Source organism: Numenius arquata, chromosome 3 (genome assembly GCF_964106895.1).
Source record: "Numenius arquata chromosome 3, bNumArq3.hap1.1, whole genome shotgun sequence".
NCBI classification, from domain to species: Eukaryota; Metazoa; Chordata; class Aves; order Charadriiformes; family Scolopacidae; genus Numenius; species Numenius arquata.
Genome location: NC_133578.1, coordinates 55,266,558 through 55,278,793, shown reverse-complemented (window position 1 = coordinate 55,278,793; position 12,236 = coordinate 55,266,558). Strand labels below are relative to the sequence as shown.

The 12,236-nt window shown below is 39.3% G+C and overlaps 1 protein-coding gene across 2 annotated transcripts in view; it reads right to left on the bottom strand.

Annotated features, from left to right (window-relative positions):
- VPS13B (vacuolar protein sorting 13 homolog B) overlaps positions 1-12,236 on the bottom strand; it is a 475,565-nt gene that overhangs the window by 19,197 nt on the left and 444,132 nt on the right. For both annotated transcript variants that reach the window (XM_074145995.1, XM_074145994.1), the window contains exons 51-55: positions 11,344-11,627; positions 9,675-9,802; positions 8,891-9,090; positions 6,165-6,283; positions 4,136-4,959 (exon numbers count right to left, since the gene is read on the bottom strand). In XM_074145995.1, coding sequence (XP_074002096.1) covers positions 4,136-4,959; positions 6,165-6,283; positions 8,891-9,090; positions 9,675-9,802; positions 11,344-11,627 — 1,555 coding nt within the window. The remainder of the gene's footprint in view (positions 1-4,135; positions 4,960-6,164; positions 6,284-8,890; positions 9,091-9,674; positions 9,803-11,343; positions 11,628-12,236) is intronic.

The window sequence follows — 12,236 nt, the reverse complement described above, 5'->3', positions numbered from 1 at the left end:
GGGTCGGTTTTAGACACTATAAGGCAGCGTTGTGATTTCACATCCCTCTGTGATAGAATTGTGACAGGGAGTTTACACTGATACGATGTACTGCTTTACCGGAGTGTGGAGGTCAATTGCTTGATGGAGTGTTAGGAAAGGGGATGCAGATTTTTGACAACTGCTTAAGAAGTTATTCTAAATCCACCCCAACCCTTCTAAGCTGATCATTTTCTTTTAGAGTGCAGTGAAAGCCAGACAAATGTCTTTTGCTCAGTACAGTTGTGTAAACAGCAATGACATCTACATGCTGATTAGGTTACTCATAGGGGAGTATTCCTTATGCATATCCCAGGAGAGGTATCTGCGGATCTGGTTTCCTATATAAACGCAGGGTTGCCAGCAGCTTGCTGGATGGCTGAGCGCACAGCAATCTGTTGCTGGAAAGCTGTTTGCAGGTCTTGTCTTTCTCAGGCTGGTTGGCAGCAGATTTATTAGGGAAATAGTGCTGCACAACTTTTTTTTCGGCAGCCCAGAGAGAGCTATTCAGAAAAGGCAATAAATGTTAAATGGGAACTGCCTGGTCTTTGAGCCCCCGTACCATGGATTTCAACTGGCACTGTCAGAGCGACACAAGGCGTGACAGGGCCAGGAGACTGAACGATGGACAGATTGGCCTCCTGCTCTCCCACCGAGGGCCCTTGATCTGTGCTGCCCTCCTCATTCCCATCTCGTCACCGCGAACTCCTGCTATCCAGATGCTTTTCTTGTTTTCTAGTAACCCCTCCCAGTCACTCCTGTGGAAGGCTGAATCATGAAACTGAACAGAAGAGAAAATGTTACTCATATGAAATGAATTAATCTCATACTATCATTCTAAGCTCCCGGAAAATCTATTATTCTTGTTGAATCTGTCCCACATTTCAGCCCTGGCAGGTCGAGAACTCCAGTATATGTAGTATAAAAAGCGGGAACCGCAGTGGACATAAGGGAGAGGGTGGGATGGACTATGAAAACAAAAAACAAGTACTACTGGCAGTGCGACAAGCAGAGCGGCAACGAGCACTGTGGCCCCACGGTCCCTGCCCTGGGGAGGAGTGTCCCCCTGGCAGTCCTTCCCTGCTGGGGACCGGGGGAAGCCAGCACTCCAGGCTGGGCCTGCGACTCCCTCGCTGTAGTATTTTTAACAAATTATCCTTGCCACTGTGTGAAGTGATGAAAAGCTGGAGGGGCGGGGAGGCCTGTACAGATGGAAGAGATGCTCTTTCTGCTTTTTCTGATCAATAATGTTGCTATAATCCCTTATAAGCAGCCTTTTTTTTTTTTTTACTAAATGTTTTTGGCATTCCTTGTCCTGAGGTGGTGATGTGACAGAAAGGGGCTGCATGACACTGCGGGTTAGTGCCTTGCTGCCCTGCGACACCCCGGGCAGGCACCGCCAGGCCAGGCCAGGGGAGACTCCAACTCCACTCACCTGTTTGGCCAGCCAGCGGGCTCAGGAATGAAAGCCAGAGTAAAACCAGGAATGAAACTGGTTAAACACAAAGCTGAGGGGTTGCCTGGTATCCTGGGGACGGGCTGTTGCAGTCCAGCCCTGGCCTGTGGGCTCAGTTTTGGAACCTCTGGAAGGAACGTGCTCACCCTTGGAGAGCACTCGGGAGGAACGTGCAACCTGCAGCAAGGGTGACTCTCCCTGGCCAAAGCCCAGAGTGAAAGTCATGGCTCCTCGCTGCCGGCATGGACCACCCAACCCAAGGAGGAAGGCGTGGGAGTAAGTCAGGAACAGGAATATGACGAATCAGGAATAATCTCTCAATTCACAAGCTCTGTGCTGCATTTTACTTTGCAGAAATATAGTATTATGTCAGGTTACCATTTCCCAAAGTATGCTTAATAATTATATCCACTAATACGAAATAATTATGACTATATTAGCAGAGAGCCACTGCATTTTCTTTTTAGGTAACTATAGGGTTAGATCTAGCTAATACCAGTAATAATTTTAAATAGAAGCCAACTTAATTAGAAAAGAATGGGAGATTTCCATTATAAGTTTTGCTAATTTGAGACAAGCAATGCTCGTCAGCATATTTGAGCAGAGGTCTCCAGCCCCATTCATTGCTTCCAAGACATGGATTCCAGCTGCTCCTTTGCAGCATATGGGGCAGCCTCATACACCGCCTTTAGCAGGCTTTGCGGCAAACCCTGTCCCCTCCCACAGGGCAGCAATGGTCTTGCACACAGCTAAGGGCAAAACGAGACGATATCCCGCTTGAAGCATAAAGCACAGCTGTGTGGGAATGCTGTTTGTGCAGATGCTACAACGATTTATGCATGAGGCAGCGGTGAGCAGAAGGTGGGGGGATGTCAAACAACCCCTTGTTTTGCAGATTAATGTGGTTAAAAGGCAGGAGAGTGAGGTCCTCTTCCATAAGAGACCAATCCAAGAAGTGTAACTCACCTGAGGGTGAGGAAAGGACTCAGGGTTTGCAGACCATATAAAGCTTTTTGCTTGATTTTGTTCCTCCTTTTTAACTTTGTTGACACAGTCAGCCTTTTGATGAGTGTCACAAACTCTTCAAAATAAAGCACCTTCTTCGCCCAAGCAAACATTAATCAACACAATTCACCATTTTAATCATGGTAACCCCTTTCCAAAAATACATTTTAGTTTCAGTGCTTTGAGCAGGATTTAAGTAGTAACTAAATATATGCTTATGTGCTTTCCTGAAGAACAGTTCCGCTGAAGCAAATCTTATTTCTTAATATTTAAACCTGCTTGATTTCAGCTACATCATAAGCCCAAGAAGAGCAAAGAGTGGGCTGTGCACTGCTGCACGCTGCAAGGATAGCACAGGAGGAAAGACCAAGAGCAGGCTCAGGAATCCCTCGCTAGCATATGTGCCTCACCTGGGATGTTGCAGATGAAAAGCCAGTATAACCCCAATTTCCTGCTGCAGTCTATCACCACTTGTATCACCACTCCTAGCCACTTGTGGGGAGAAACATTCACACTGTGGACCATATTTGGCCACAGTTTTGCTCTTAACTAGGAAGAAACTAGATCTCCCCTTTTGTACTATGGGATTTGACTGTAAACCAAATCCAAACAAGTAGTAAAAAGAAAAACCTGCAAATCTTGCAAGCAAAATAATGCAAGAAAATAATGAATCAGTGCACAATGTTCTGGTGCGCAACTGTGTACGCAGCTGCCAAAATCAGCTATGCAAGTCAGGTATGCCACAGTGAAAGACCTGATCAGCATCTCTCTATTTATAAATGCATGTGTACAGTTTTGCAAACTGTGCATAGAAATCAGGTCGCAGCCAGGCTTGCAGCACAAATGGAAGCATCAGGATTTCAGAAAATCTGACCATTAGTATTACAGGAAAATAAATCCCATGTTTCAGCATGGAGTATATTACTTGTGTGTGATCATGGAGGAGCTTCCTGTTTTCTCAGGTACAAATTCCATTCCACAATAAGATACAGCTGAGACCAAATTTTGTTATTTCTAAATTAATCTTTATGAGAAAGAGAATGTACCTGCTAACCTAATAGACTAATTGCTCACTATTGATCCTATACGGAAAAAAGTTAGTAACAGCAAACTTCATAGTTCTTGGATCAAAGGACAACAAACATCTGCGTGCCAGTTTAGCATGAAGGCTGCATGAAGAAAGACAGATTCCTAATCATAAACTGCAGCCAAAAGGAGTTTTAACAACAAAACAACATTCAGGGCTATAATTTACTTCTGAATGCAGAGCAACATGCTGAATAATTTGATTAAATGTAGTTTTGGGGAGTTTATGTGAGGAATGTGGGTTGATTCTGACTAGTGCTATAATATAAAATGACAAAACTTAAGCCAGCTAGAATACATTTTTATGCTGCGTTCAGAGTTTTGTAAAGCCTTCAGGCGGCTGGCTAATGTTTAGCACAACTTTATGAATCTTCACTGGTGTCTGCTCAGCCATTTTATTTCCCTTCTGTCCTATGGCAGGACATGAAAGGCGTCTGAAAATATCATTATCAAACGGTGTTTGAGGAAAACAGTAATTGTATGGCTCACATCTAGGTTAGTCAGCTTGAGAGACAACCACAGAATCTTGGTACCTAATAAAAATGCTATATGTTATGGAAAAGTACTGACCTGCCCTGAAAAGTGCTCCAGCAGCATAATGCATGGCTAAGGCATGGACAAGTTGCCTGGCAGTGGTGAAGATGGGTCCTCGCTCAAATACAGAGAAGGAGAGAGGGGTGTGATCTGAGGCTATATACAGTTTCAAGGAAGCGTGAATACTGACAAGGAGATTAACAGGTTGTATTGTTAATTTTCTTAACTTCACTGGCTTGACTAAAGCTCTTGCATGCTCTCTCACTTGTTCAGGCAGTACCAGGGTAGTATCTGAAGTATTCATGGATTGGCAAGCTGTTTTGTTTTCTGGAAGATATGTATCAAACAAAGTCTTAATGTAGTAAACAAAGGTGTCTTCCACATACAGCCTAGCTGGTTTGAGCTCAAAGCTGAGGTCATTCACATGAAACATGAAATTCTCTTCTTCAGAAAAAGCAATGCAGAGTTTTATAAAGCAGTTTTCCTTATAGCTTTCCAAATCTTTGTTGCAAGCAATGAGGTTGTTCACTCTGGACCACTGCACAGTCTCATTTTTCTCTCCTTGGCACAACAGGACTGCAAAATGGAAATTGGATTTGCTGTACAACTGATTGTCCAGTTGCAAGTCTTCACAATACACTTGGAGACTATGAAATTGTGGGAGGGCTTCCATGGCGTCCCGCTGGTACTCCTGTGACAGGGGTCTCAGGTAGCTGGTGGCTGGGGCCATGTGGAGGAAAATGTTGTCTGCTGTGAGACGCAGAAGTTCAGATGACACTTTATGGTTTGTAATATCGTCAAACGCAGCAAGACTTAACTGACTGATGAACATTTTCAGTGACAGGGTCTGCTCTTGACTTCTAAGACAGGAAGGAAAAGAAGTTTTATCACTTCATGTATTTTGACTTCACCTGGCATCTTGCTTTCTCCAAAAACTATCAGGAGAGACATTCTCTGTAATACCTGGGAAACTCATTGTGCAAGTCCCATTAATGTTAATGGGATCTAGCAGCCTTAATCACCACAGTGGGTACCACCCAGGGGGTCTTCTAAGAAATGGGATAATTACACATCTATGCCAGGTTTCTCATGCTTTCTTATGCATCAACAGGACAGCCTGGACAGGAATGTCTCTATATACAGAGTAACTCCCTACTGGATTTACAACAGAGTCAGGTATTAAAGCAGACAAATACAATTTTCTGATAATTGTCATACAGCCTCAGCTGTTACAATATCTTCTGGGAGCCACTACTGATGATTACTATTATGGATAATTCATTTCACATCATGTGCAGCAAGTATCCTCCAACATAGCCACCACAGCATTTTCATACCGATGGCATTGAGGGTCTTCCCCACTCCAGTGTTAACTGCCCATTGCCAAGTTTAACTAGCAAGTAGGCTGTTATGTACTGCTGATGACCAGTACCTTGGGGATTAATACTTAATTACAGTGCAAACAAAAACAGTACAACAAATTCCGCTCGAATTGTAACAGCATTGCTGGAGGCCAGGCATCGGGCATCTTGGAAATACGTAGTGTTATAATTGCGCTTGCATAGAACTGAGGAACAAGTTGTGGTGTGCTATGGAAGTGGACAAGTCTTCCAAAGAAGAGTATTATAATAAAGTACAATTAATTACTGACTGTAAGACCATTTCTACAGTCCTTGCATATCAAGCTGCCTACTAATTTTAGTGGTAGGTTATATGAATACAGATGGCAGGACCTAGCTAAAGACATTTTAAATTGATGAACACAATCAAAATTAATTACAATGGAAAATGTGGGGTTTTTTAATGAACAACTCAGGACTTTTTGTATCAGAAATCTAGTGTTTACCCTAAAGTGACATGACTTTTGATGTTAGATTGTTCTTTTTTAGCTCTGATACACAAAGCATAACATATGGTCTAAACATATGCCATAGAGCATGCAGCAGTATTAAACAAACCAAACAGTTAAGCCAAGGTTCATAAGTCAGTTAACACTCAGAAAGCTGACTGACCTCTCAGCACTGTTTTGCAATGCTTTTTATCATCTTTTATGTGCGTTATGTACCTGTTGAGGTTGATCTCGACGGGTCCTGCTCTTCCTTCTGGGGCCAAGGTTATGACTATTGTTCCACACTGATGGGCAATGTCCACATAAACATAGCCAAAGCCAGTTAAGAACACAATCTAGTGGAGAGAGTTAGAAACATATGGGATGCTACTGAAATTACTATTTTTCATATGCCATAATTCAAATCAATCCTATTAATGCCTTCTAGTTGAGATCATTACCCGAATCATGATACTGTTCAGGAAAAATAGAAACAGATTTCAATACATCAGAAAATAACATCTCCAATACTCTAAGTATTTCAATTGTACAGCAAGATGAAATTTGCACCTCATCCTTAAACTGTATAACTGAATACAATTTAATAAGAAACTTTTTCTCCAGCAATAAGCAACATGTGCTGGGGAGGGGGGAAGTTATATGAGAAAAGAATAAATAGGAAATTTTAATTTGTGATTTTGGATTAAGGAGAAAGGCATATTGCTAGAGCTCTGCAAAATCCCACCTTCTCCTCTGGAAAAAAACCTCTAAATTAACATTATTTTGCTATGCCCCAGCTCAGAGCTGGTTAGATGAATGTCTGCTAACATGATCCAAAACACATGAAGACTAAAAAAATAAGTAACATGAAGACTTGCTTAACAACTCAACACTGAACACATTTTAAAGCCATCTAAACTGATTTGGTGAGAATACCCTCACAAGCAAGGTGCTCCCACAATGAAATTGCAAAAGTCTATTGGAACGCGTAAAGTGTCTAAAAAGGCAAGAAAATGGGAACTTGACAACAGGTTTGTGTCTTGGTTACAGATATGCAAACTTTCATTCTGAACATGTTATCCTTAATATTCTACTGAAAGAAATGATGTATTGTTTTTGGAGCTTAATTCTACAATATTTCTGTGCAAGTTTTGTGTTGCAAGGAAATAATATAAATATTTAAATATTTATATTTAAATATTTATATTAAGAAGAATATAAAATATAAATATAAAGAATCTTTTATCAGAATATAAAATATTAAGGTCTTTTCAGGTTTGGAAAACTCACAGCAGTCCTTGTTAGAGCAAGCTGGCTTGTCTCTTCTTGTAGGGCTACTATCAACACAATCATTTACTAGATTGTAATGACAGAAGCTACAATTTAAAGGAATGCAAACTCAAGGAATAACACAAAGATAATGGGCTAGCACAGGTAAAATTAACAGTTGTTTGTCTTGAAGAATCTTTACTGCTGTTAACAAGTCACCAGATGGAAAAGCACCTAGAAGTTTAGTAAGATCAGCACTTAAACTGATTCTCATTACACTATTTATAGTGTACAGAGTGTATACTTGTACAGATAATTAAATTTTGTTCATCAAATTATGTCTTATTCTTCTGAGAATTACATATAAGAGAATTTCTAATTTTGATATGTGGGTTTTAATCCTTTGCTTATCTGAAAGAGATTTGCAATCCTGCATGATGGAACTGAAGAAAAAAGGACATTTACTGAATTTTCAGTACACCCTCATTATTCTAAAAAACCCCTAATTGATCTTAAAGATTGGTAATTTTAATTCCAATTTCAGATGATTTTGATGATAAATACCTTAATTTCAGTAAATAAATAACATTTTCTTTCTAATAGAATAAGAAATACTTATCTGTGACTACATAGAAAGAGTACAAATTACTCAAGATCCTTTAAATCTCAGTCATTTCACAATCTGAACCGAGTTGTATGCAAAGCTATTAGCATATTCCTTATTTATACATATTTATAGTTTTTTAAGAGAAAGACTGACAGAGAAATCCTGGGGAAATTCTCTAGGTGTAAACCCTAAAACTTCAATAACAGAAGGCTACACTTTTTATTTGGGGAGTTCTTCAAGCAGACAGCGATCCCCAAATCTTGTCTTAGCATCTAATTCCTTCTAGGAGCCAGATACTTATAAAGAGCCCTGGTCTGGCATAACATTAATGACTGAAATCTGAAACCTTGCGTTGCTTGACTGGCTTGCTGAATGAAACTGAACTACTTGCTATATAACGTAACACTCAATAATCAAGAGCATTTTGTGATTGGTCCCCAGGGAAAACATCTGAAACTAGTATTTCTTTCAAAGAGCCAAGCAGTTTATGTTGATTCCATGTAAACTAATGACTTCAAAGATGGAAAAAATTCCCATCAAAAAGAATTACTCCAGTGAAGGAAGTTTTCATTTACCTCAAAACAGGAGAAAAATAACAGAAGGAAAGAAAAGGGGGTTTTGTTTTGTTTTAGAAAGACACATGTAGCTTCTGTGAAGACATCGAGGGAGAATGACAGTGATGATTTCTACAAGATGTAAAGATAAAAATCCTGTGATAATTAAGTTACCAAACTGCAGGATTTTCCTGGCTCCTCTGGGATTCTTTGCTTACAGGGGCCAGAAATTTTCAGGACTGATTTTTCCAGGGAACACCAGGTTGATTAAAAAGAAGTAAAAACCCCTCAGCGCTAGAAAGCCTGTATTTTGATGTAGCTATTTTTAAAAACAGCCAGCAAAGAAGGTAATCTGCATACTACAGCTTCCACAGGAAGGGGCTTAGGAAAGAGAACTCCCAACACTTAAATAAAAAAAAAAAACCAACAAACCAACAGAAAGGATATGCTTATTGCAGAGGAACGATATACCATGCAGGTCAGGAAGACAATCATTTATGCTGTGAACTAGGAAATAGTTAATAATGATTTACTTGTGTTCCTTGATTGTTGATGTCCACAAAATCACTCCATTCATTTACTAATTCATCGGATGACATCACTTTCAGAAGAATGCTGGGCAACAAGTCTCTTGTTTTGCAATCTGGATAGCTGGAGACTTGATGGTAAAGTTCATGATGAACTGAACATTGAGCTGGAATCTTTCTACAATAAACTTCAAACTTTGGTGTATCTGAAATTATATAAAATATACAAGATTAGGGCTTTCTAAAACCTGTATTAAATCAAAACTCAACTATGCTTACACAAATGAGGAAGTTTCTGTCTCAAATATTACTAATAAATAGAAACATTTCTATTGGTGGAATTTTTATGTGTTCGGGCTTTTGTCCTTTTCTTATTTATGTCATTACGATTTACATAAATAGTGTTCCACTGTTCATTACATTAACATACTGTAACTGGAATTTTGGCAGCATGTTTTGTGTCACATTTGCAAATCTGAGATTTAAATGTTCCATGGGAATGAGCTGATGTCCACTAGTCTGCTAGAGCCAAGTCACCTTGACAGCTGGAACCAGGGAGACCCAAAAGCCTGGAGCCATGTAAGTTCATACTTCAGACCTCATCATGATGAACTCCAATAGCTTCCAGGCTTCAGTATCTTTCAGAGTCTTTCATTTTGAGACAGACCTTTATGAAGGCATCAAGGTCTTGTAACCAAAGGACATACTGAACTCAGCTTTGTATTAGAGATACAGTAAAATAATGTATACTGCAACAGTGCACTGGTTTTCATTACTGCATACCACCTACCTTTGAAGTTCTCTTTTACAAGCAATGGAACTGAGCACCTATTGTGGATAATTATACGAGGACTAGGATCTTCTGTAAGTGTTAGGTACATCACGCCAAGATGCTCTTGGTAAGTCAGTGCTATAGCTCTAAAACAGAAGCAGATATATTTGATTATGCACGTTTTGGATTAAATCTTTACGTATTATTACTCTGGACAATTAAAAACATCCAAAACTAGCATCTGTAAGTTTCTTTATGATCAAGTTCCAATTCCACAGATATTTATATACATGTAGGCAAGCACATATCTCCACTGAGTATTATATTTAGATAGAGGAACACGTGGAAATAGCACGAAAAACAACATTAGAGAAGAAATCACTTCATAGAGACTATTCATGAGTTAAATTGAGCACGTGTGTTTGCAAGATGAGAGCCCTAGCCAGCAGAGATTTATATTAAATTAAAAACATGAGATTGTAGGCCCAAATTTTCAACATAAATCTTCAAAAATTTCCAGAAGAATTTGCACGCATACTTCTCTGATACACACGAAAGGTATTTTTAACAAATACATAAATTTGTAACTGACTGCTCCCCTGGAACAATCCACAATGCCATTGCCCTTTCAAATGTTAATGTTATGGATCATCACTACATAAATTTCCAAAATGAAAATACATTAATCTAGTTCTACTCATTAGCTACATAAAATGCCTTCACACATTAACACAAATTCTTTTTTTTCCTTGTGCAAATTTATTGGTTATTTCTAAAAAACTTCACCTCATGGTGATTTTAAAAATCCAAACAGTTTGAAAAATTGGTTAAGAACATGAGATTCTCTATGCCTGTCTCTGTATTATACGGAATTCTTTTCTTGTTCTTCACATTTTAAATTTTTTTAAAATCTGTAGTCTGTGTGAGAATCTCTAGTATCCACAATGACACCTCTTAGACTCTGCAGAGGAACTATATGAGGGTTTGGATGGTACCAAGCACTTCAAGAAAGGGAAAGATCACATGGCTGGTAATATATACTGATGTAGCTTCTCTAATTTCAGCAGATTGATGCTTGTTTATATCAGCATAAGCATGAATAGATTCAGATATCAGGTCTGAGAATTAAAGTTGGGCACCTGACAAGTCATTGGACTGTTATTTTAAACTAGCTGGATGCATTTGTTTTTAAGTGGAGTGCACATTTGGATATTTCAAGCTTTAAAACTTGGAAATCTTTCCTTGTTGCACTCTCAAAATAGTTTCATCCCCTTTTTTGCTTTCCCTATTTATCCTCTTATTATTCTTACTAAAAAATATTTTTACTTTTATAAACAAAACCTGAGTTTTTGTATTGTATTATTTCACAATGTCCTTGAACTCTTAAACTGTTACCTGCAAATTAAAAAAGACCATAATCTCAAATACAAACTTTTCACGCTCTTATTTTGTATGCATGTAAAAAAATAGCAGCACATACATTATAAAAATTGTACAACTTGTACATGGTCATAACATTAAACCATTTATAATAAAACCATCAAAAGATAACAATTTTTAAATTAAAGTAAGACTTGCCTTTACATATGGGGGGCATGTGTTACTTTGACTTTTGTATTAATCTCTTATGGTTTGTTACTGGCTGAGGCTTTATGGCAACAATTCATGATTGTTCAGTGTACGGTACCTGGTACAAAATCCACTTTCACCACAAACCCCTGTGGGCACCGCCACGCTCTGTCTAGGAAACTCTTGTTTAATGACAGCTGGTAGGCTCCACAGCTCGCAACTGCTGGCGCAGCCGCCTGGGCTGAAGCTCAGCAGCACACGTTTTTCGGTGAGAGGCACCCCTTCAGCTAAGGGACCGGTGTCCCACATCAGGTCCCAGCAGGGCACAGTGCTCAGCGTCTCGCTGGGTGGTGTCCCAGCTGGGCTGACGCTGAACACCGTACTGTCTGGTGAGCGGAAGTCCTGGAAAGAAAAAAGATGGTGGTAGCACAACATGCTGGCTCCCAACAGGGAGTTTATTCATGTCGATCTTGCACAGAACAGTCTCAAGTAGCAAACTGACCTCAACTAACTAAGAGTTGCACTAAGACCATTGCATTGAAAACCATTTGGCCAAATTCTGTCCCAAGGTGTATTTACGCAGCTAACTGAGCACAGTTATCTACAGTCCATGCTCAGTTGCACAACATAACTCTACCAAAAGCAACAGTACTATAACTGTGAGAAGAAAATCCATTTATAGATATAAAACTAAGAATAGATTTTAGCCTCAACATTCTTCCAATTTCCCATCCCAAAGACTGCCATAAAATGTGCGATGCACAAACGTAGCTACCGATGTGAAGAAAACTAACGCAGAAGGAAAACAATACAGAAATAGAGAACTTCAAAAATTTGTTTATCTGCCAACTCCTCTAGCAAGTTTAACCCTGAGAATTCTTTCCACATATTTTACTATAAATGTAATCTTCAATAAATATGTATAAATGGTTGATTAAAATATATTGACCATGCATACATTTTGGTTCCTGTAAGCTAGTCCCTAAATATACTGTGCAATTATTAGAAAAC